At 36.5% G+C, this 22,784-nt stretch overlaps 1 protein-coding gene and 1 long non-coding RNA gene across 3 annotated transcripts; one reads left to right on the top strand and one right to left on the bottom strand.

Moving 5' to 3' along the window:
• Nucleotides 1–5,631: 5,631 nt before the first annotated feature.
• On the bottom strand, nucleotides 5,632–18,969 carry LOC107765419 (hyperosmolality-gated Ca2+ permeable channel 1.7-like). Of its 2 annotated transcripts, XM_075244843.1 has the most exons (13): nucleotides 18,656–18,969; nucleotides 17,768–17,898; nucleotides 17,158–17,497; nucleotides 16,815–16,964; nucleotides 16,281–16,416; nucleotides 16,093–16,194; nucleotides 15,755–15,874; nucleotides 15,543–15,623; nucleotides 14,137–14,477; nucleotides 13,192–13,437; nucleotides 12,207–12,531; nucleotides 6,484–6,717; nucleotides 5,632–6,311 (listed from the first exon to the last, which is right to left on the bottom strand). In XM_075244843.1, exons 3-13 carry the CDS (start codon nucleotides 17,469–17,471, stop codon nucleotides 6,108–6,110), a joined length of 2,253 nt encoding a protein of 750 aa, XP_075100944.1. In that variant the 5' UTR covers nucleotides 17,472–17,497; nucleotides 17,768–17,898; nucleotides 18,656–18,969; the 3' UTR covers nucleotides 5,632–6,107. The 2 variants fall into 2 exon arrangements, with proteins under 2 accessions (XP_075100944.1, XP_075100945.1); XM_075244844.1 differs by lacking the exon at nucleotides 17,768–17,898.
• Nucleotides 6,679–13,243, top strand: LOC142176692 (uncharacterized). The gene is made up of 3 exons (XR_012705423.1): nucleotides 6,679–6,816; nucleotides 12,884–13,026; nucleotides 13,110–13,243. It is a non-coding gene; the product is annotated as an uncharacterized LOC142176692 (long non-coding RNA).
• Nucleotides 18,970–22,784: the final 3,815 nt, after the last annotated feature.

The following is a 22,784-nucleotide window of genomic DNA, read 5'->3' as shown; positions in this document are numbered from 1 at the left end:
TAAAAATATTTATGAAAATTAATTATTTCTAAATTAAAAGGAAAATTACAAATTTAAAATTAAAAATCTAGAAATGTAAAAGTAAGCCAATTTTTGTGATTTTCATTTTTTAATAAAGCAACTAATTTACTAATTAACCTTAAAATGTAAAAATAAATCCTAAATACAAATGCATGTTATTTTTGACATTTTCATGATTTTTAAAAGAAATAAATATGCACAGAAATGCAAACAATTAGCACAAATTCTCACAAAATCCTATAAAATTGCAAATAATGGAATTTTTTTTATTTTCTTGAATTTTATAGGAGTAATCCACATAGGGCAAAAATCACGTGCTCACACCTTCTCTTTAAAGGGTGTTATTTCGAACTTATCGTAATAGTAACCCGTCGTCGTTCGATCAAGGTCGAAATCTTCTTTTTTGGCGAAGGCCCTTGGCCTTAAAGGGTGTTATTTCGAACTTATCGAAATAGTAGCCCATCGTCGTTCGATCGAGGCCAAGCTCTCCTTTTTGGCGAAGGCCCTTGGTCTTAAAGGGTGTTATTTCGAACTTATCGAAATAGTAACCTGTCGTTGTTCGATCGAGGTCAAACTCTTCTTATTTGGCGGAGGCCCTTGGCCTTAATGGGTGTTATTTTGAACTTACCAAAGTAGTAGCCCGTCGTCGTTCGATCGAGGTTGAACTCTTCTTTTTTGGCGAAGGCCCTTGGCCTTAAAGGGTGTTATTTCGAACTTATCGAAATAGTAACCCGTCGTCGTTCGATCGAGGTCGAACTCTTATTCTTGGTGAAGGCCCATAGCCTTAAAGGGTGTTATTTCGAACTTATCAAAATAGTAATCCGTTGTCGTTAAATCAAGGTCGAACTCTTCTTTTTTGGCGAAGGACCTTGGCCTTAAAGGGTGTTATTTCGAACTTGTCGAAATAGTAGTCCGTTGTCGTTCGATCGAAGTCGAACTCTTCTTTTTTGGCGAAGGCCCTTGGACTTAAAGGGTGTTATTTCGATCTTATTAAAATATTAGCCCGTCGTCGTCGATCGAGGTCGAACTCTCCTTATTGGCGAAGGCCCTTGGACTTAAAGGGTGTTATTTCGAACTTATCAAAATAGTAACTTGTCGTCGTTCGATCGAGGTCGAACTCTTCTATTTTGGCGAAGGCCCTTGGCCTTAATGGGTGTTATTTTGAACTTACCAAAATAGTAGCCCGTCGTCGTTCGATCGAGGTCGAACTCTTATTTTTTGGCGAAGGCCCTTGGCCTTAAAGGGTGTTATTTCGAACTTATCGAAATAGTAACCCGTCGTCGTTCGATCGAGGTCGAACTCTTCTTCTTGTGAAGGACCTTGGCATTAAAGGGCTGTTATTCCAAACTTATCAAAATAGTAACCCATCGTCTTTCGATCGAGGTCGAACTCTTCTTTTTTGGCGAAGGCCCTTGGCCTTAAATGGTGTTATTTTGAACTTATCAAAATAGTAGCCCATCGTCGTTCGATCGAGGTCGAACTCTTCATTTTTGGCGAAGGCCCTTGTCTTTAAAGGGTGTTATTTCGAACCTATCGAAATAGTAACCCGTCGGCGTTCGATCGAGGTCAAAATCTTCTTCTTGGTGAAGGCCCTTGGACTTAAAGGGTGTTATTTCAAACTTGTTGAAATAGTAACCCGTCGTCGTTCGATCGAGGTCGAACTCTTATTTTTTGGCGAAGGCCCTTGGCCTTAAAGGGTGTTATTTCGAACTTATCGAAATAGCAACTCATCATCGTTCGATCGAGGTCGAACTCTTCTTTTTTGGCGAAGGCCCTTGGCCTTAAAGGGTTTTATTTCGAACTTATCGAAATAGTAGTCCATCGTCGTTCAATCGAGATTGAACTCTCCTTTTTGGCGAAGGCCTTAGGCCTTAAAGGGTGTTATTTCGAACTTATAGAAATAGTAACCCGTCTTTGTTCGTTCGAGGTCGAACTCTTCTTTTTTGGCGAAGGCCCTTTGCCTTAAAGGGTGTTATTTCGAACTTATTGAAATAGTATCCCATTGTCGTTCGATTGAGGCGAACTCTTCTTTTTTGGATAAGGCCCTTGGCCTTAAAGAGTGTTATTTCGAACTTATCGAAATAGTAACCCGTCGTTCGATCGAGGTCGAACTCTTCTTCTTGGCAATGTCCCTTGGCCTTAAAGGGTGTTATTTCGAACTTATCTAAATAGTAACCTGTTGTCGTTCGATCAAGGTCGAACTCTTCTTTTTGGCGAAGGCCCTTGGCCTTAAAGAGTGTTATTTCAAACTTATTGAAAGCGTCGTCGTTTGATCGAGGTCGAACTCTTCTCTTTTGGCGAAGGCCCTTGGCCTTAAAGGGTATTATTTCGAACTTATCGAAATAGTAACCTTCGTCATTCGATCGAGGTCAAACTCTTCTTTTTTGGCAAAGGTCCTTGGCCTTAAAGGGTGTTATTTTGAACTTATTGAAATAGTAACCCATCGTCGTTCGATCGAGGTCGAACTCTTCTTTTTTGGCGAAGGCCTTTGGCTTTAAAGGGTGTTATTTCGAACTTATCGAAATAGTAACCCGTCGTCAGTCCCAATTTTTGGAGAGCCAGACATTTTCTGGGAGAGTCCCAGTTCGTTTGACATTGCTTGCATCAGTGGGTGTAACGTTGGAGAATATGAAACGTTGCTATTTCGCTTAGGTTTATTCTGCACACACATTGTAGTTTCTTTGTTTAACTTCTGCCTTCCGGCTTGGAGGTGTCACCGGCGGGCGGTGTTTCGGTTGTTTTGTAGTGGTTTTTTGTTCTTTAATTGAGATGTTTCTTTACTCGCTCGTCCGCGCGGCCTTTGTGTTCCTTCTTGAGCAAAGAGCAGAAGGTGAGTTAAAATGATACTTTCCTTGCCCCTACCCGGTGATCCAATGGGGGAGAACAGGTTGGTAATGTTGTTAGTCTTGTTTGGCATTTCGATGGCTGATGGGGCAAAGATTTCTAAATTTGGTGATTCTACTCGGCTCTCCTCCCCCTAACGTGTTGTGCTTTTGTCTCGCGTGGTTGGGTTTTTCCTTCGCGCTCTTTTCGGTGGGTGATCGTATTTCTTATCTTTGATCTGGGAGAGACTAGGAAATTTCACTAAGAAATCCCCACAGACGGCGCCAAATTGTTTGACTCAAAAGATATCGAAACCTTTTTGAACAAATCAATCAAAGAAGATGAAGGAGTAAATCTTAGTCAGACATAATAAATTCTAGATTAAAGAGCTAATAGTATGGATTATATGTAGGATGAAAAAGATATAGAAGATCTTATCGAAATTCAATACTGCGACCCCCATCGATCGATGGGGGAGATAGCTTTACATGTTCTTCTGTAGATTACTTCTTCCTATCAAGATTACAAGAAGAGAGCTTGGGGGAGAGAAAGGGGGGAGGGGCCTCTTTTAATCGAAGGTTTTCCCCTACTATATATAGTCATGACACCCTTGCCATTTACTTGGTTTGACGCTCTCTCGCCTCCGGTGTGTCTTGGTCATCCTTTTAGGCATTGCTCTTTCCGACTCGACGGGTGTCGGGAAAGGGATGTAGTGGGCTATGTTATTTTTCCCTGCCGGATTATTAAAGCGGGACGTTGGTCAGTTCGGTCGTGACGGTCAGATTTTGACCAATACAACTCTATATTTCCCTGGCAAGTCGCACTCAACCTTATACCTGTTTATGCCATGCGAGGATCAAAAGAAACATTCCTCCGACGTCTTCCTGCTAATACAGAAAACAAGGTAACAAACGTTTCCAATTGTATTATAACCATATCTCTTCTAACTATATTAAATCCGGTTCCATGCCGGGAAGTCCAATATTGAAGGTCCCTAATAATGGAGACACCATATCAGGGGCTCGAACCCGAGACCTCTAATTAAGGTTGAAGGAGTACTTACTACTCCACCACATATACTTCAACGTCTTTCCGCTAATACCAAAATAAATTAATTGATAAGTCTTGCTCTTATTTTGACACTGTTAGTTTCTTGCCCACTTCAAATATTTATTTCCTTTTCTCACATTTTCTCCTCTTGTGTACTTGATTGTTAGATTTTCGCTGGCGGCTACTCATCTCTTCCTTTGTCAGGCAAATTTCCATGAATATAGTACAATGTGAGTTATAATATAATTTATCAGTCCATCCATTTCTTTGTTTAATTCAATTAATGATTATGCTACCTTAAATTTTGGTTTTTCTTTTATTTTAGATTCCTTTTTATTATGATAATTATAATATTTGACAATCAAAAAATATAAAAGAAAATATTAGTTTGTTGTCGGAAAATAAATCGTTGTATATCTTTGGCAGAGAAAATATTAATGATAATACAACAATATGTAATTGAAGTTTTGTTATTATAATTCTTAATGTATGTTCTTAAGTAATACAAAAATCAGTTAGAACAAATCAAAAAGCATGACAATCTCTTATTCGTAATATTGTGATTCACCTTGTAACTTTTTCATTATTAAGTTATCCGAACCTAAAATAATAACACTTAACAAATAGTAACGTTGTTAACTTGAAAAGAGAATTATTATTATTTCATTTAATTTGATGGAGATAATCTCAAAATAAGATATCTTGAACTAATTACTAAATAAAGTATTTCAAATTTATTATTTCATTGATTAGCGTTAGAATTTTTGCATGTTAAGTATTAAATTGCTAATCTAATCAGTTTTGTTTCCTACAAATTTTTATGAAGACGTTAGGAGGGAGCTTAAGTTTCGTCTTTTTAGCCACCGCACCACATTCACATATTATATATGTTGTTTATTTAAAGCGTATTATTCTTTTTAAAATTTTTATTTCGAACAAATTTTTACTTGAAATTATTATTCGTTATTGCATCTAATGTAAATTTATTTTGCACTCTTCTAACAGGTTGCTTGGATTACTCGGTTGCATAATTGGTAATATTTATACTTTTACATATTAAATAATAGCTATTGCTAGCGCAAGAAATTAAAGTTTTTAATGTTATTTTTTAAAATTATTTATCTATTTTAACATAACATAACCTTACATTGTCCATTATAAATTTTATTTTTAATTGTCCATCTAACTATTTCAGGTTCAATCAAAATGAAAACCAAAGTAAAATCAATCCCCAATGTTGGATTACATGTACTGTAATATGTTTCTTACATGACTAACTTTATGTTGCACCTTTAAGTGGGATAAAAATAAAAAATAAAAATTTACCATATTGACATGTTTATACCTTACAAAATAAAAAATAAGCAACAAAAACACATGTATCTAATTAAATTTAATTGTTCATCTTTTTAGGTTCACACAATATCCAATCATCTTGACATTGACTTAAAATTTACCATATGATGATCCAACATTAATCAGTCACAAAATTTATATTTTTTCTTTCATGTATAATTATTTTCAAAGTTTTTCTCATAATATTGATATTATTTTATAAAATCATATACAACATAACTCGGCATACACGTCCAACGCACGTGTCGAGAAACTAGTTAAAACAAAATATATCATCAAGCATAGAACGTTGAAGTAAAACAGTAAACAAAAGTGAAAGTTGATTCAATGAGAATAAAAATAGATAAATTTCAGTTGTCGCCCAAAGAGTTAAAAATAAATTATATTTTTGTCGTGTTGGGGACCCCTCTTTGAGTCTCACATGCCAAAATTAGTTCCAGAAATGGAATGATTTTTCTTAGGGATGAAAAAATTGTTTTTAGATAATCTTGGGAACAACATATTTACTCATTGAATGGTCCAAATTGGCCTCTATTTGCCTATTTTTGTCAATCTTAAAATCTTGATGGGACTGAGTATTCTGCACAAAACCAGATCCAAACTTCACATAGTATGAACAAGTTAAAGAATTCTTTCTCCTTTAGCGAGCATTTAGAGGGCGCCTGAAATATCATCATCATCATCATCATCATCATCTATGCGCGTATGAGTTCTGCATTCCGTACATTCTGATTGAGTTACATTGTAATGCAGAAATCCCAACTCAAGCTATAATGGGAAACAGAAAAAAGAATAACCGCTTTCTTAAGTTCTTTCTATCTGTTTTGGGTGACAAAACTGACTATACAACCCGTGTCTCAGACGCCCTCTTCAGACTGAGTCTTACTACCCCTACATCTTTTGGTTGGAACAAGTGGATTATTCTCCTCATCGTCAAGTGCTGTCGGTCTCTCAAACTCTACACCTTTAAAAACTGGGTGTACATAAGCATCCTTGAGATATGCTTTTAAATTAAGGTTTGGTTCTGTCGCCCGTTCTAGTGTATCCTTCACCATTGCATCCTGCAGCAATCACTTAACAATCTTAGCCTGAGTTGACAAACATGGTAATAGCATTCCTAAGAAGATATAAAATGTATGTGTAAAGACTGGAAGTATAATAGACAAAGAATTTTTCTAGAATGCAACGATTGACTTTGCTTATAATGTGCTGCAGTAGGTAATGAACACTAACCTGCAAGGGGAATTTGACAAATGCCGACTCAAATCGGCCCTTGCAAAATATATGGAACCAGATTGTCAGAATTGGAAGTGCAATCAGTATTACATTTGATCTGGCAACATTTTTGGTGCTCAACAGTCCCAGCAATAGAAGCTGGGATATAACCAAACCTACAATTATACGACGATGCACATCTGGCCAGAATGATGCGCCGCTCTCATACTTCTGATCATACACATTGATGATCTACAGGAAAGAACAAATTTCAGTATCTGACCATTTGATGGATCTAGGGAGTAGAAACAGTAATGGTAAATGTCGCAGTTCAAGGCCGTTGATACAAATGTAAGTTATCTTTTGCAGTAATTAGCTGAGTTTGTTAATCAAATAACGTGTTCTTAGAAATGGCTAAGTAAAGGGATGTCATCTCTTTGACTGAAGAAAGAGTTGTTACTAGAAATATAAAGCAGGAACAAGTGTAAAAACCCAACAAAGCAAACAGGTTCAGGAGAAGGGTCAATTCTTCAGATATTACATATGAACGTTATTGCACACTGAAAAGTACAAACTACATATGCTATATTTGCTTCATTGGCAATCCACATACCGAAATGTAACTCTTGGAGAACACTAGATGTTTTTACGTGTTGCGGAAGCCAAATGTATATAGTGTGAATAAGTCACAACTACTATACCAAAAATTATGACAGCCACCAAATAATAAATAAGACAATAAAACAACAATAAAGGGAACACCAGAATTTACGAGGTTCGGCTAATTTTGCCTACTCCTCGGACACAACCAATATTTTATTTCACTCCAAAAATACAAGTGAAATAATACTAAAGAGAGAAGATACAAATGCCTTAAACAGATGAGAAGGCAAATGAGAGGTGTATTTAAATCCTAAACATTAAGCCTTCTTTTATAGGGGAAAAGTTTCCCACCAACTCCTTAACCCACCGATGTGGGACAAATAGTTTTGCCAAATTCAACAAATCTCCACCTTGGCAAAATTCCACATCTTCAATTTTCTCTCAATAACAAATTTTGATTGTGTCTTCATCTTCAATCTTCAGTTTTCAACAATGTTGATCAAATCCAAACAATGTTGAAACTTGACCGCAGTCACCACCTTTGTCAGCATATCAGCAGGATTCTCCGTAGTATGAATTTTCTTCACTGTGACTCCAACTTCTTCTATGATTTCTCGTACGAAATGATACCGAACATCAATGTGCTTCGTCCTTGCATGATAAACTTGGTTCTTCGCTAATTGAATAGCACTTTGACTATCACAAAAAATTGTGATACCTTTTTGTTCAACACCAAGCTCCTTTAGCAATCCTTGAAGCCAAACTGCCTCTTTCACAGCCTCTGTAATAGCCATGTACTCTGCCTCTGTTGTAGACAAAGCAACTGTTGACTGCAAAGTAGACTTCCAACTAACTGGTGCCTTTGCAAAAGTAAACACATAACCAGTAGTTGATCTTCGTTTGTCCAGATCACCCGCAAAATCTGAGTCACAATATCCAACTACAGACTGATTGTCTTCCTGCTCAAAAACTAACCCGACATCTACAGTATTATGAATATACCGTAGAATCCACTTCACAGCTTGCCAATGCTCCTTCCCTGGATTGTGCATATATCTGCTAATAACTCCAACAACTTGTGAAATGTCAGGCCTTGTGCAAACCATTGCATACATCAAGCTACCAACAACATTTGCGTATGGTACCTTTGACATATACTCTCGTTCAGCTTCATCCATTGGCGACATAATAGTACTTAGCTTAAAATGGGAAGCAAGTGGAGTACTAACTGGCTTAGTCTTGTCATCTATGCCAAAACGTTGAAGTACTCTCTTCAAATATTCCTTTTGAGATAAACAGAGTTTCTTTGAACGTCTATCTCTAATTATCTCCATACCAAGAATTTTCTTTGCCTCACCCAAATCCTTCATCTCGAACTCCTTCTTCAGTTGAATCTTCAACTTATCAATTTCTTCCGAATTCTTGGAAGCTATCAACATATAGGAGAAGATATACAAAGGAACCATCTTTAAGCTTGTGCAAATACACACAATGATCGTATTTGCTTCTCTTGTACCCTTGTCGCAACATAAACTCGTCAAATCGCTTGTACCATTGTCTAGAAGATTGTTTCAATCCGTACAACGATTTTTCAAGTTTGCACACCATATTTTCTTTTCCAGCAACTTTGAATCCTTCTGGCTGAGTCATGTAGATTTCCTCCTCCAAGTTTCCATGTAAAAACGCAGTTTTTACATCCATCTGAACTAGTTCCAAATCCAATTGTGCTACCAAAGCCAACATAATTCTAATGGAGGAATGTTTTACAACTGGAGAAAACACTTCATTGTAATCAATTCCCTCCTTTTGAGCATATCCTTTGGCCACCAATCTTGCTTTGTAGCGAACATCTAATTGGTTAAGAAATCCTTCTTTCTTTGCAAATACCCATTTGCACCCAATTGCTTTCTTTCCCTTCGGGAGATTGGCCAATCTCCATGTATGATTCTGATGAAGGGACTGTATTTCATCATTCATGGCAATCCTCCACTTATCTTCTTCTGAACTTTGGACAGCGTCTTTATAAGTAGTAGGAACATCATCAGCTACAATTGAGGTTGCACAAGCAACCGTCTCTATGAGACGAACAAGTTTTGTTATTGTTCTTTTTGGCCTGCTGGTTGCTATTGATTCAAGTTGTTGTTGAGGTTCCTGAGTTGGAATCTCCTCTACTGGCTCTCCTTCCAGAGGGTAATCTTCATTTGTTTCCTCCTCTGCTTCTTGTGTAGGAAAAATAAATTTTCCCTCAAACTCCACCTGCTTAGAAGCACCTTTATTTTGTTTGGTGTCTTCTGTTACCTTATTTACCATAGCAGATTCATTAAAGGTAACATCTCTGCTGAATATTACTTTCTTTGTCATAGGACACCATAAGCGATATCCTTTGACTCCAGAAGTAATTCCCATAAAAATAGCCTTCTTTGCCCTTGGATCCAATTTTGACTCCGTCACATGATAATATGCAGTTGAGCCAAACACGTGCAAAGAGTTATAATCTACAGCAGGTTTTCCGTACCATTTTTCAAATGGTGTCTTGCCATCAATAGCAGCAGATGGTAGACGATTAATGAGGTGGCATGCATATGTAATTGCCTCAGCCCAAAATTCTTTGCCCAAGCCAGCATTGGACAACATACACCGTACCTTCTCCAGCAAGGTCCGGTTCATACGTTCTGCCACTCCATTCTGTTGTGGTGTATGTCTAACAGTGAAGTGTCGGACGATGCCATCATTTTCACAGACCTTATTGAAATGATCATTTTTGTATTCACCTCCATTGTCTGTGCGAATACACTTGATCCTCCTGCCTGTCTGATTCTCCACCATCGTCTTCCATTTGAGAAAAATTCTCAACACTTCATCTTTGCTCTTCATTGTATACACCCATACTCTTCGGGAAAAATCATCAACAAAGGTTACAAAATAGTGCTTCCCACCCAATGAAGGTGTTTTGGAAGGACCCCAAACATCAGAGTGTACATAATCCAAAATGCCTTTAGTATTATGGATCGCTGTACCAAATTTAACCCTTGTCTGTTTCCCTTTAACACAATGCTCACAAAACTCCAAGTTGCAAGCCTTGACTCCTTTTAACAATCCTTGATCTGATAGAGTTTTCAAGGATTTTCCTCCAGCATGTCCCAAGCGCATGTGCCATAGCTTGGTTGCTTCTGCCTCTTTGTCGTCACTAGATGTCACTGTCGCTGTCCCAATAACTGTACTGCCACAATAGCGGTACATATTATTATTCTTCCGATTAGCCTTCATTACCACTAGTGCACCGGAACATACTCTCATCACTCCATTTTCTGCAATGATTTTAAACCCTTTTGATTCCAGGGCTCCCACAGAGATGAGATTCTTCTTCAAATCCGGTACATATCGAACATCTGTTAATGTTCTGATCATTCCATCATGGTTCCTTAATCGTATTGAACCAATGCCATATGAGGTAAGAGGGCTGTTATCCGCTGTGTGGACGACTCCATATTCTCCTTCTTGAAATTCCACGAACCAGTCCCTGTTTGGACACATATGATAGCTACAAGCCGAGTCCATCAACCATATGTCTGATGATGTTGATGACTCTGTTGTAACTAATGAGAAGTCTGAATCATCACAATCAGCTACATTTGAATCCATAATAGCCTTTCCATTGTTATGTTTGGCCTTATTCTTCAACTTCGGACAGTCTTTCTTCCAGTGCCCTTTTTCTCGACAAAAGGCACATTCATCTTTGCTGGGTCTGGATCTTGACTTGGATCTTCCCTTCTTTGTCCTCATTTGACTTTGAGGACGACCCCTCACAAATAGTGCTTCTCCTTCTCCGCCCTTCTGTTTTTCTCGCTTTCTTTGTTCATAGATGTACAATGCCGAACAAACTTCTCTGAGAGAAACTTCGTCATTTCCATGGAGTAGAGTAGTTTCAAGGTGCTCGTACTCATCAGGAAGTGACGCCACCAACATTAAGGCCAAGTCACCATCATCATAAGTTGTATCCATATTTTGCAAATCTGTGACCAACTTATTGAAACTGGTGATATGTTCATTCATCGTGGTACCAGGAACATAGGTGAAGTGAAACAGTCTCTTCTTCATGTACAATTTATTTTGACTGTTTTTCTTCAAAAATTAATCCTCTAGTGCTTTCCATAATTTACTTGCAGAAGTTTCCTTTGTGTATGGATATTTCTGCTCTCTAGCAAGGTAGGATCGAATGGTACCGCAAGCAACACGGTTGATAATTCTCCAATCTTCTTCTCCAATAACATCTGGTTTCTTTTCTTCAATGGCCAGATCTAGCCCTTGTTGAAAAAGGACATCTAGAACCTCGCCTTGCCACATCCCAAAATGTCCGGACCCGTCAAATATTTCGACCGCAAATTTCGCATTTGACACAATTCTTGTCATAAGCGAAGATGCCAATGATGACGTATTGTTGACACTTGATGTAGATTCTTCTTGTTTATTGTCTCCCATCTTTGACACAAATATTATTTAATAGCTGACGACACAAATCAAGATTATTTCCTTTCTGGTGTGGAAGATCAGACTAAGCTGCAACCACAGAGCATACTCAGACAGAACCTTGACTCAATTACCAAGATAAATCTTTTCTGATGTGGAAGATCAGACTATGCTGCAACCACAGAGCATACTTAGACAGTACCTTGGCTCTGATACCAATTGTTGCGGAAGCCAAATGTATATAGTGTGAATAAGTCACAACTACTATACCAAAAATTATGACAGCCACCAAATAATAAATAAGACAATAAAACAACAATAAAGGGAACACTAGAATTTACGAGGTTCGGCTAATTTTGCCTACTCCTCGGACACAACCAATATTTTATTTCACTCCAAAAATACAAGTGAAATAATACTAAAGAGAGAAGATACAAATGCCTTAAACAGATGAGAAGGCAAATGAGAGGTGTATTTAAATCCTAAACATTAAGCCTTCTTTTATAGGGGGAAAATCCCCCCAACCCTTCTCTTCCCACCGATGTGGGACAAATAGTTTTGCCAAATTCAACATTACGTTCCATCGCTTTTAAGCATTTATCATGCATCTCGTCTTTGCACCTTCTCAACAAGATATCTAAACATCTGTTGCATAAGCAATAGTGAAATACCTGATGACGGAAAACCATATAAGCAAATGCGAAGAAGACTATGATGAAAGGCAGGAGTACGGGTGTGACCACTGAGTACACAAGGCCTAGTAGAAAGTACAGTTGTATGCGAGGTTCTGATACAGAGAAATTCAACGAACCAGGATCTGTAGCCTGCTCTCTATCCTGATCTGTCTTTACCAGAAACGTATTCTTAAGATGAAACATAACTAATGGAACCAATCTAAGAATCTCTGCAGCAATTCCAGCCCAACCATCAACCATTATGTAGGTAATGAAGAAAGTAGCCTTCAACGGAATAGCTACACCAACTGTTTTTGGGATTCTGAACAAAAAGGAACAGGTTAAACAAGCTGTGTATATGATCAAGACAGAAAATACATAATCAATAAACCAAGGGATCCTTTCATATCAAATACAGAGAAGTTATGTAATACTAAGGAATTTCCTGTAAACACATTCAGACTCCTTTAACAATAATCTAAAGTGTCGCTTAAATAATCCAAATTCTTGATGCTTCACTCTTCAGCACACATAAAGAAGTCCTATGATAGATCGGTCAATGTAATGGCATCTTCAGTTACAGTTTTCGCTGAACATCATATAATGAAAACTATTGCTGCACTTTGAGGGAAATATTGTTCAAAGAGCACTGCTAAAGAATTAAAATGTTTCAGGTCACAAGCAGGATTCAGCTATCAATTTGTAAGGAACGTTTCCACAGATACAATTCTAGATAACAGTGAGCTCCTAATGCCAAGAGGTTGATTTTTCAGATCATTCCAGTCTCTGAACCAAGAAAAGTAAACAATCGAAGGAGGTAACATGTTTGTCACCAAATAATGTGAATGTAATCTTCTTTCCTCTTTCTTATGTTATTTTTTTTTATATCAAAACAAAAAGATTGGTTCTTTCTAGCACCCCAAGAAAAAGATCCGTGAACATGTCATCATGTCTCCCATTTAGACGAGCAGTAGGAACTCACTCTGATGGAGGCTCTTCCACAAATCTCTGTAGCTGCTCAAATGCTGCTCCAGTGATGATACTTCCCAGGAACACGTTGACAAGGATAAAAAAATGATATTTAGTTGCTGATCTTCTGTCCAAAGATGAAAGTGATGTATAGCCTTCTATTTTTGACATGGCCATTAGAATCGTAGGAAGAAGAATCAGAAAAATCTTCAGTATAATCCCAGGAAGAACACCTTGGATAAAAGATTTGACAACTTCCCTGTAACAGGAATTCCAGAAGAAAGAACCTCAAAAATTGATTTATTAAATACTCCCTCTGTTCCAGTTTATGTGAACCTATTTCCTTTATGGTCCGTTCCAAAAAGAATGACCCCTTTCTAAATTTGGTAACAATTTAGTTTAAACTTACAATTCTGCCCTTAATGAGAAGCTTTTATAACCACACAAATACTCTGGGGCCCCTTTTGCTTTGTTTAGGACCACAAATTTCAAAAGTCTTCATTTTTTCTTAAACTTCGTGCCCAGTCAAACAGGTTCACATAAATTGGAACGGAGGGAGTACATGATATTCTCAAGTACATAAAATCAAAAAGGAGTCCTCAAGTGCAAATATTGAAGTTTGATGCTTAATTTTTTGGGTTTCTTTGTCTTTCTAGATAAGTAAGCTAAACTGATGGCTTTTAACCTTCCCCATGAAAAGATTTTGCAAGGGCATTGAAAACAGTATAAAAGTATACACATAAACCTCTATCCGGTACTCTGAACGCTTATATGGAATGGGTAGAAATATTCTTATGGTATAATCACCCATCACTACAACAGAGTTTCGAAGTGATCCTTCTTTTTTTCCCCCTCTCTCTTTGACGCATAAATACTAGCACCTGTTTTACTAACAACGTAAGAAGATCACTTCCTTTTTTTTATAAGTAAAAAATCACAAAGTAAGAAGATCACTTACATCTGTATCAACGGCCTCAAGACGGGAAGTTTATTCTCAATACCATCAATGCTTGCCAAAGACTGAACGAATGCAATAGGGATCATAAAAAAGAATGTAAGAAAGAAGAAAGCAACAGCCATTAGCAGTTTGCGGACATTGAGTTCAACATATGGTATTGATAGATTATCCCAATAGACATCACGTGGTTCAGGAGCCCATTGTGTCAACCAAATGGTTGGGTTACATGATTGTTGTGTTTGAGCACAGACAGCCGCTCCCCAACGAGATTTAAATGAAACAAATGCTGCAGGAACTATTGCCTTGGGATCACTCATAACTTTTTCTCTTTCTAAAGCTTCCTACATCAAAGAGTAAGTCTGTCAGAGTAAGTCTATTACCATATTGCAGCAGGCAATCAAAATAAATTATTTATTGCTATAACTATTAAATCAAGACTTCTCCATTTGCAACATTTATCTTGTCTCACTAATTGGTTTCCCATAAAGTGAAGTTTTAGGTGTAAAAGGATTGGAATCTCTACTAGTAAAGCAAAGACAGGAACCCTATGTATCATTCAACATAAATCAACACAAATTGATCAAAAATCACCTTATACAAGCTAGCATACAATTAGGTTCAGCCATTAAAATCATCAGTACTACCACAGGTTATGTCACGTTTTACGTTACTCTAAATCCGAAAATCATCATATTTGACAAGAGACACCAAAAGAAGCTGAAATTTTTTTCTCCCATGCTAGCTAAAATCAAACATTAGTGAGAATAAACATTTTGGCATAATTCATGCAAGGGTTGGCCAGGAAAAAGCTCCTGGTTTATTTTGGATTCCCTGAACGCAGATTAAATTTCCCAATGTACTACGTTAATATAACTATGCGCTGCACATATATATGCATCTTCTTTGCTCTATATATAAAAGAGCTAGTTGAAAGTCGTGATTTCTTCAAGATGGTGCTTAAAATATGGAAAGATCTGAGAGGTCACATTTTTATGCATGAGCATGTACTCCCATTAAATCTTAGGATTTTCTGATAGCTTGTATGTCCTGTTAAATAGTCCTCTATGGCACATTTCTCTCCAGAGTTGATCAAGTATGCCATAAACACAGAGCATGTTGCTTCTTTCTTAACAAACCTCCAGCGTTGACATCAGTTTGGTTTTCCAACATGTAGCTCATTTGATGAGAAGAAAGAAGCGTGATTTGTTAAACATCAATGAGTTAAGCCAGTAACTTAGAATGAATCAATTGGGAAGTATAACCCAAACCATGATAAGCTTTTAAACAGTGGTGAATGACTTCATGAAGATGGAAGAACAGACAATACTCCAAGCAAAAGAAGTACTTATTCAGATGAATTCATAAAGAAGAAAGTGAAATGATATACCATAGTCAGAGACACTTACTTCTTTACTCAACTTCTCAATTTCAGCGGTATAATAATCAATGGCGTCCACAGTTTTTCCCCAAAGGCCCCAAAACCCTGTCTATACATGACTGAACATGAGATTCGTTATGTATGATTAACTCAATATATTTAACAAGAAAACCAAAGAGCAAATGAAATTAAAATAATGCTTTGCTGTTCAAAAAAGCAACAAGGCAAAGAAAAAAGTACCTTCGTCTTTGGCTTAATCTTAGGGTTTCTCTCATACTTAGTTTGGTAGTATGTAAGCCAATTTTGATAGCTCTTCTTCTTTTCCACCAATTTAGCTAGATTATTTGCATTGTAAACAACCTACAAGTTGCATTAGTTTAAGGTTGATCAATTGCAGTAACTGCAAACCAGGACATGTAAGAATGAGAAATGGCTAAATCCCTATTTCTTGCTAGGCTAGATAAAACATATCATAACTATGTTATCTAAAGAAGTGAAGAGAGATGATATTAAACAACATCATATTAACTATCGTTTCACATCAATTTATGAAATGCATCATATTAAAGGATAGAAACCTGGTGTGTTAGATAATGATCTGGATGATTCACGCAAAAGAAATGTTCAACATGCTCGCTCACTGATTCATCTGGATCTGGAGGAACATTTCTCACAAGGACCTATAGGAGGAAAACGCTGGTAAAGTAACCAAAGGGTGTACCACAAAACAGTCTAAACATTTCAATGAATTATGTCATGCACCTACAGTTAACTGATCAGGCCGACGATTTTCAGAGGCAAGAAACTGCAGCCTCATGGTTGATATTATATGATATTCTTTGTATAGTATATAGCAGGTCCAAAACGTGACTGCATAAGCCATTACCAGGTGTGCCCAAAACCTGATCAAAAAAGAATAAATGGAAGGTTAATGTAGTTAGTAACAAGTCTTCAACAGCATAGGTGTATCCTTATAGAAACCACTAGATAAAGGAAGCTGCAATCGCTAAGCCTGAGGTGCTATTTTGTACATTACTCTTTTATGTAATAGAAGTGAAGAATACAGGAAAGTCTGACAATCTTGTGCCAAAACATCTGAGCATGAGCATATGTTCATTAACAGTTATTACAGAACATACAGATGTGCATGAATATCTTGTTGATACCTTGATAATAGAATATTATTTAAAATATAATTATGACTTGTGATGTGAAACTTCTATACCAAATTAATTATCAATTATGAACATTTTTAGACCAAGAAAGCTACCAAGACAGAATGGCAAAACTAAATTCTTACCTCTGTGATCCAGAAGGGACATTGGATATCGAAAGTTTATCGATACCGCTGAATGTAAGATCCTCAATTTGCTCCAAATGTTTCCCAGTCCAATTGACAGGCACTAAAACCCCAAATGAAAATAGTGCAATAGGAACAAAGATTTTCAATCTGCATTAATAATTCTGGAGTTAGTTCTGATACACGGAAACCACCAGTAACGTAAACCAACTCTTTTGCCACTTATCCTTTAAAAGTTCCTAGTTAAAACGAATGAAGCATAACTGAAAGCACTGTGTTATCAATAAAAACTATAGCCTTCTAATGAAATGGACAAGGAATATTCTAAATGTTGTGAACTCACCCAAGAAGGTATATCCGTATATAGACAGCAGAATCAAGACCAGCATGATCGATAAGCTCTGGTTCTGGCATTCTTAGAGCTGCAGGCATCCAATTCAGGAACCTTATGTATGTTCTGCAATCCAAGTTGACAAATTTCCTCACAAATGCTCCGGAACTTCTTGGGCTTGCTCGTATTCCCTTCAGATACCATTTTGAGAAGTACACTCTGTCATTGAATGGCTGGAGTCGTAGAATAGCAAAGGCCACAAGAAATGCAAATGCAGATAGAAGATTGAGCACAGCTGACAGAAGAATATCATCACTGCTAGCCATGTTTCCTTCAGAATGTTACTTGTAACCTGTTATTACCAGGGAAGACAGGTATGCATAAGAGTGACAACTTTGCCAATTATGGTATTTCTCATAATGAAGAAAAATACTACTCATAATCAAGTTTAACAAATATGCTATCAGTCCAGTTAGCAGTCAGCAGAGGTAGAGGCGGATGCAGCCTTTTTCACTGGGTTCAACTGAACCAGTAATTTTAACGCAGAATATAAATATATGTGAAAAATTGGTAAAATTTCAACAAATATCAAATTTGGACTCATAATCTCAATAGTCAGCACCTTTTGCTTTATTATCAAGGCAACCAGAAGAACTAGAACCTATAGGCACTCCTTTTTCGCAGCCGCAATGATGGCGCACTTTCGAGGTCTGTCAATCACCTTTTGACTCTATCAGGCCGTACTCTATCAGCCTGTACAAGTGCAACGCCAATATCAACAAATTAAATACCAAAATATGCATACTTCACCTCAAACTTAATTGAAGAAGCATCAAAGTTATAATTTATAGACTTGCGCAGAACAGTATGCTACGAGACATGTGGAGCGTTTTTTGTAACACCCCTCATAACCAAAAAAATAATCACAAAATAAACTTATTGGGTCCCATGGGGATGGGAGAGAGGGCGGAGCTACTGTAGTGCTTACAGCTTCGGCAGAACCTAGTAACTTTGGCTCAAATCATGTATTTGTGTTAAGAAATTTATTTAATATGTATACATGATTTATTCAGAACCTAGTAAGTCGTCTTTTCTAGAGTTCAGAATAAACTCAAAATTCTAGCCCTGCCAGATGGCAAAGTCTTGAATATGTCAGTTGAGAGCATGATAATTATGTTTAAGCCCGGAGTTAACAGGATCAAGATAATGGGAACATGAAACAACTACGCCGTAGATGAACATGGACGACATACAATGTTATAAAAGACCTTGTTATACATTAATGTCTTTTAAACAAATCAGAATCAGGAACAGAGGCCCATCAGTTTTGTTTTTTCCATTCATTTTTTTCTTTCGAATTCAGAAATTGCTTTATTCAAGATCATGGGCTTGAAAAAAAGCTTATATCTCTCCAATAATCAACAAAACACATGAAAAAAACAAAAATTCGTGGTTCATGATTATACAAACTTGAGAAGATTAATGAACAAAGAATTGACATATGACAAACCTTAAAACGAGCCAAGTTTCTTGCTTTCCGTCCTCTCACAAGAACCCAAACGTATCGACAAGATTTTTTTTTCTTCCCTTGTGGCCAAGCAAACAAAGGTATTTTCTTCAATAAGAATGAAGTGAATGGAATATACGTGAATGACAGAACAGAAGAGAACAGAACCTCAATGTAATGTGGGTGAAGAAAAGGATTCAGTTAGGGTTTCTTAGAGAGGAAGATGATGATTTTGATGGAGAGGAAAATGTGCCCGAGCCTGAGGAGGGGGCGGCAACAAGCACGGGACCGGCCTTCCTTTGCTGTGTGCGTATGCGTCTCATGACACTTTCACCAAAAACACGTTGTATCCTGTTATTATTAGCAATTCCATCTGCTGCTGCGTAACTTGAAATATGCAATTACAAATATACCCCTATGCGCTTTGAGAATGCTTTTCTATATCTAAACTATCCGTTCATCTAAACGATAACTACTACTGTTAATTCAGTTCAAATCTCTTTGTAAAATTAGAGGAGACATAACTTTAATGAATTTTGTAAGCCTCGGGGAAGAATTTAAAAGGTCAAACACTCTTGCTAATTTAGAAAAGAAGAGATTAAAAAAATAAAGTAAGAATTTTTTTGTATTTGACATTTTCCTGACAGTCCATCTTATTAGTAGTGTATAGCTTTTTAAAATATTTAATGAATGAAATATGAATATCATTTCAGAATTGGATATTAAATAACTTTATTACCTTTTATACAATAATCAAATTAAAAAAAGTGAAATTTTTAATAACTTTTGATTTAGAATAGCCATATGAGATGGAGACTTGAAATTGTAATGACTGAGTACATACGGAGACACTTAAAGTTGGCACGATTTTTCATTTAGACACCTAAACTCAAGGGTGTTCCTATTGAGCACTTATACTGCCCGAAACTTATTCCAATTAAGCATTTCTTGTTGAGTTGGCATATAAAGTGAGTTTCACCCGCCAATATAGGCGCGTGAAGATCCAAAAATAATTTTTTTTATTTCCTCCTCCTTCTCCCTCAAAAACAAAACAGATCTGAGGCAGTCCCCTCTTCACTGCCGGAATCCGGCGAGAGAAACCGGCGGACTCATCCTCTCCAAAAAACCAACGAGCCCCCCTCTTCTTCTTCAACCCTAAGAAACCAGTTGTACCCCATCTCCTCATCTCCAGCCGCTGCCGCAAACAAACCATGCCGCTCTAAGAGATTTCCGGCCACCACGCTGCCGCTGAACTTCATTGCCGGCGGCTAGCGACCCGTCTCCAAGACCATAGCCGGCAGAACTCCAACCCAACCGCCAGAACTGAAATGAAGAAGAAGAAGCAGAGAACTGAGACTAAAATGAAGAAGAAGAAGCAGCAAAAGGAGAAACAGAAATGGGTCGCTGGGTTGGAGAACCATTGATTAAACCCTAAACATCATTAATGGGGTCTTTAAAAAGCTTGAAGGTTTAAAATGGGTTACTTGATTTGATGAAAGTTTGGAAAATTAATATTGGGGTTGTCTTCGGGCCGTCGTGGGGAATCTTTAGCTGAAGTTATAACAAATTTGGAGGAGTTTTCTCTTAAAAATTTGGATTAAAATCATGCTTAGAACAAGAACACACATGAAAATAGTGAAGAACACCAAGACCACTGATTTCCAGAACATAATTCTCATTTTTTTAAAAATGTGTTCTTTCCTGATTGGGTGTAAATTAAGCTTTTCTTTTCTTTTTGAGAATGTTATTTTTATTTTATTTATTAAATAGATTTACCATAATTTTTCCTTTTTTTTTATTCAGAATAATATGTCCTTTTTTTATTCGTCATTCGCCACGTCAGCAGCGAGTGCATTGCACAAACTTTGTAAGTTTGGCTGATTATCAAAGAAGTGCTTAATTGAAATAAGTTTCGGATAGTATAAGTGCTCAATAGGAACAACCTTGAGTTTAAGTGTTTAAATGAAAAATCGTGTCAACTTTAAGTGTCTCTGTATGTATTCAGCCAAATTGTAATAAGTGTATTAGTATAACATTTAATCATTATAAAAGGCAATAGAAGGTCCTAATAAACGAATCTGTCATAAAGAAGTTTGACTATGTCGCTATTCATCTAAAAGTAAAATTAATAATTTAAAAGTATGAATTAAATTATCAGTTATAACATGTCAAAAAGGGAATTAAAGCCCACCAAATTGGTTCTGACTGAAACGCTTTAAGTTTTTGTCATAGATGTTTAAGTTTTAATATCATTCCACAAACATCATGAAGTAATTAAAATAAGTTTTTATTTGACATAACACATAAACAAACCTTTAAATTTAGTCTTAGCTGGCAAGTATGCCCTATAACTTTGGGTGGACACAAATAGGCACCTCAACTTGTATAAAATTGAACACGTAAAAATAAATGCTGACATGGCTCATACATTTTGGAAGTATCAAGATGATCATTTTGTAAGATGGGGTGTTCAACTGACAAAGTGGAGATAAATTGAGGTCCTACGTATGCACACCCAAAATTGAAAAGCATACTTGCTAGCTGAAGTCAAGTTTAAGGGCATATATTATGCATTATGCCTTTTTTATTTTCATATAATTAATCGGAAAAATACGAAAACAAGCACCTTCCTTTGGAAGGATATTAGTTGGCATGAAGGTTCTAGGAAACATTAGATATTGTTAAGAAACGGAGAGCTGCATATTTGAGCTAATTCCACAAATGCCCTTCGCGTTTACTGCGTGTCCAGTTTCTGTTTTGGCAAAGGGCTAAATATATCCCTCTACTTTCAAATATTGTTTACTTGTACCCTTTGTTATACTATTGGGCTATCCATACCCCTACCGTCATACTTTCGAACAAAAATACCCCAATTGTCATACTTTGGAACAAAAATACCCCTATTTTGGATGGAGTGCAACGTGGCAAAACCAGATTAAAATGATCCATTTCTTTTTTTTACCCGATCCGTTTTAAAAAAAAACACAAACCCGACCCCTATTTTCATTTTTTTCGGTTTTTTATTAAATTTCAGTTTTTAAAAAACGAAAATATTTTGTTAAAAAACAAAACAAAAAAATTCTGTTTTTACAAAACAAAATTCTTTGAAAAAACTGAAAACATAAAAAAATATTTTTCAAAAAACGAAAAATATTTTGTTGAAAATAATGTTTTCAGTTTTTAAAAAACGAAATATTTTGTTATAAACTAATTTTTTTTTTTGTAAAGGGTTTTAGCTTCTTTGGGTTCTATAAATAAAGGAAATCTTTGTAAAGTATATGAAATTTTATTTAACATATGAAAAGCAAAATTAATATGTATAAATATGGGGATAAAAAGAGATAAAACAGGAAAAAATATTATCGTTTTTAACAAAATATTTTCGTTTTTTAAAAACTGAAAACATTATTTTCAATAAAATATTTTCGTTTTTTAAAAACTGAAAACATTATTTTCAATAAAATATTTTCGTTTTGGAAAACTATTTTTTTTCATTTTTTTAAAAGAAATTGTTTTGTAAAAACTGGAAAAATAAATTTGTAAAAACAGTTTTTTTTGTTTATTAACAAATATTTTCGTTTTTTAAAAACTGAAATTTAAAAAAAAAAATTGGAAAATAAAATAAAAATAAGGGTCGGGTTGTGGGTTTTTTTTAAAAACGGATCGGGTAAAAAAAAGAAGTGGGTCGTTTTAATTTGGTGTTGCCACGTGGCACTCCATCCAAAATAGGGGTATTTTTGTTCCAAAGTATGACGATAGGGGTATGGATATCCCAATAGTATAACGAAGGGTACAAGTAAATAATATTTGAAAGTAGAGGGGTATATTTAGCCCTTTTCCGTTTCTGTTTTGTATAGTGTTATTAGAGGTGTCAAACGGACCGGGTTTACCCGGCCCGGCCTGGCCCAGATCAGTTGAAACCCGGCCCGGCCCGACCTGGTACTTAGGGGCCGGGTGGGCTGGGTTACTGGGGTTAGGGGAGTTGGTCCGTTCACTTTAATTCATCCGGTTAACCAGACCGGTCAAACCCGATCAACCAAAATTCCTGTAAAACCGGTTCACCGGCCCAACCCGGTTTAACGGCTAGATTTCAATTTTTTTTAAAGGTTTTAGAGTCTAAGGTAATGCAAAA

This window comes from Nicotiana tabacum, chromosome 22 (assembly GCF_000715075.1).
Source record: "Nicotiana tabacum cultivar K326 chromosome 22, ASM71507v2, whole genome shotgun sequence".
NCBI classification, from domain to species: Eukaryota; Viridiplantae; Streptophyta; class Magnoliopsida; order Solanales; family Solanaceae; genus Nicotiana; species Nicotiana tabacum.
Note: the sequence above shows the minus strand (reverse complement) of the source record. Positions and strands in the feature narration are given on the sequence as shown.

Bases quoted from the DNA above. Each gene is read 5' to 3' on its own strand.
- LOC107765419 (XM_075244843.1), bottom strand. From the start codon at position 17,471: ATGGCTAGCAGTGATGATATTCTTCTGTCAGCTGTGCTCAATCTTCTA. The intron at 14,478-15,542 runs GTAAGTGTCTCT...TCTTTGATGTAG, and splicing joins TTGAGAAGTTGAGTAAAGAA to GAAGCTTTAGAAAGAGAAAA. The intron at 13,438-14,136 runs GTAAGTGATCTT...TTCCTGTTACAG, and splicing joins TTGAGGCCGTTGATACAGAT to GGAAGTTGTCAAATCTTTTA.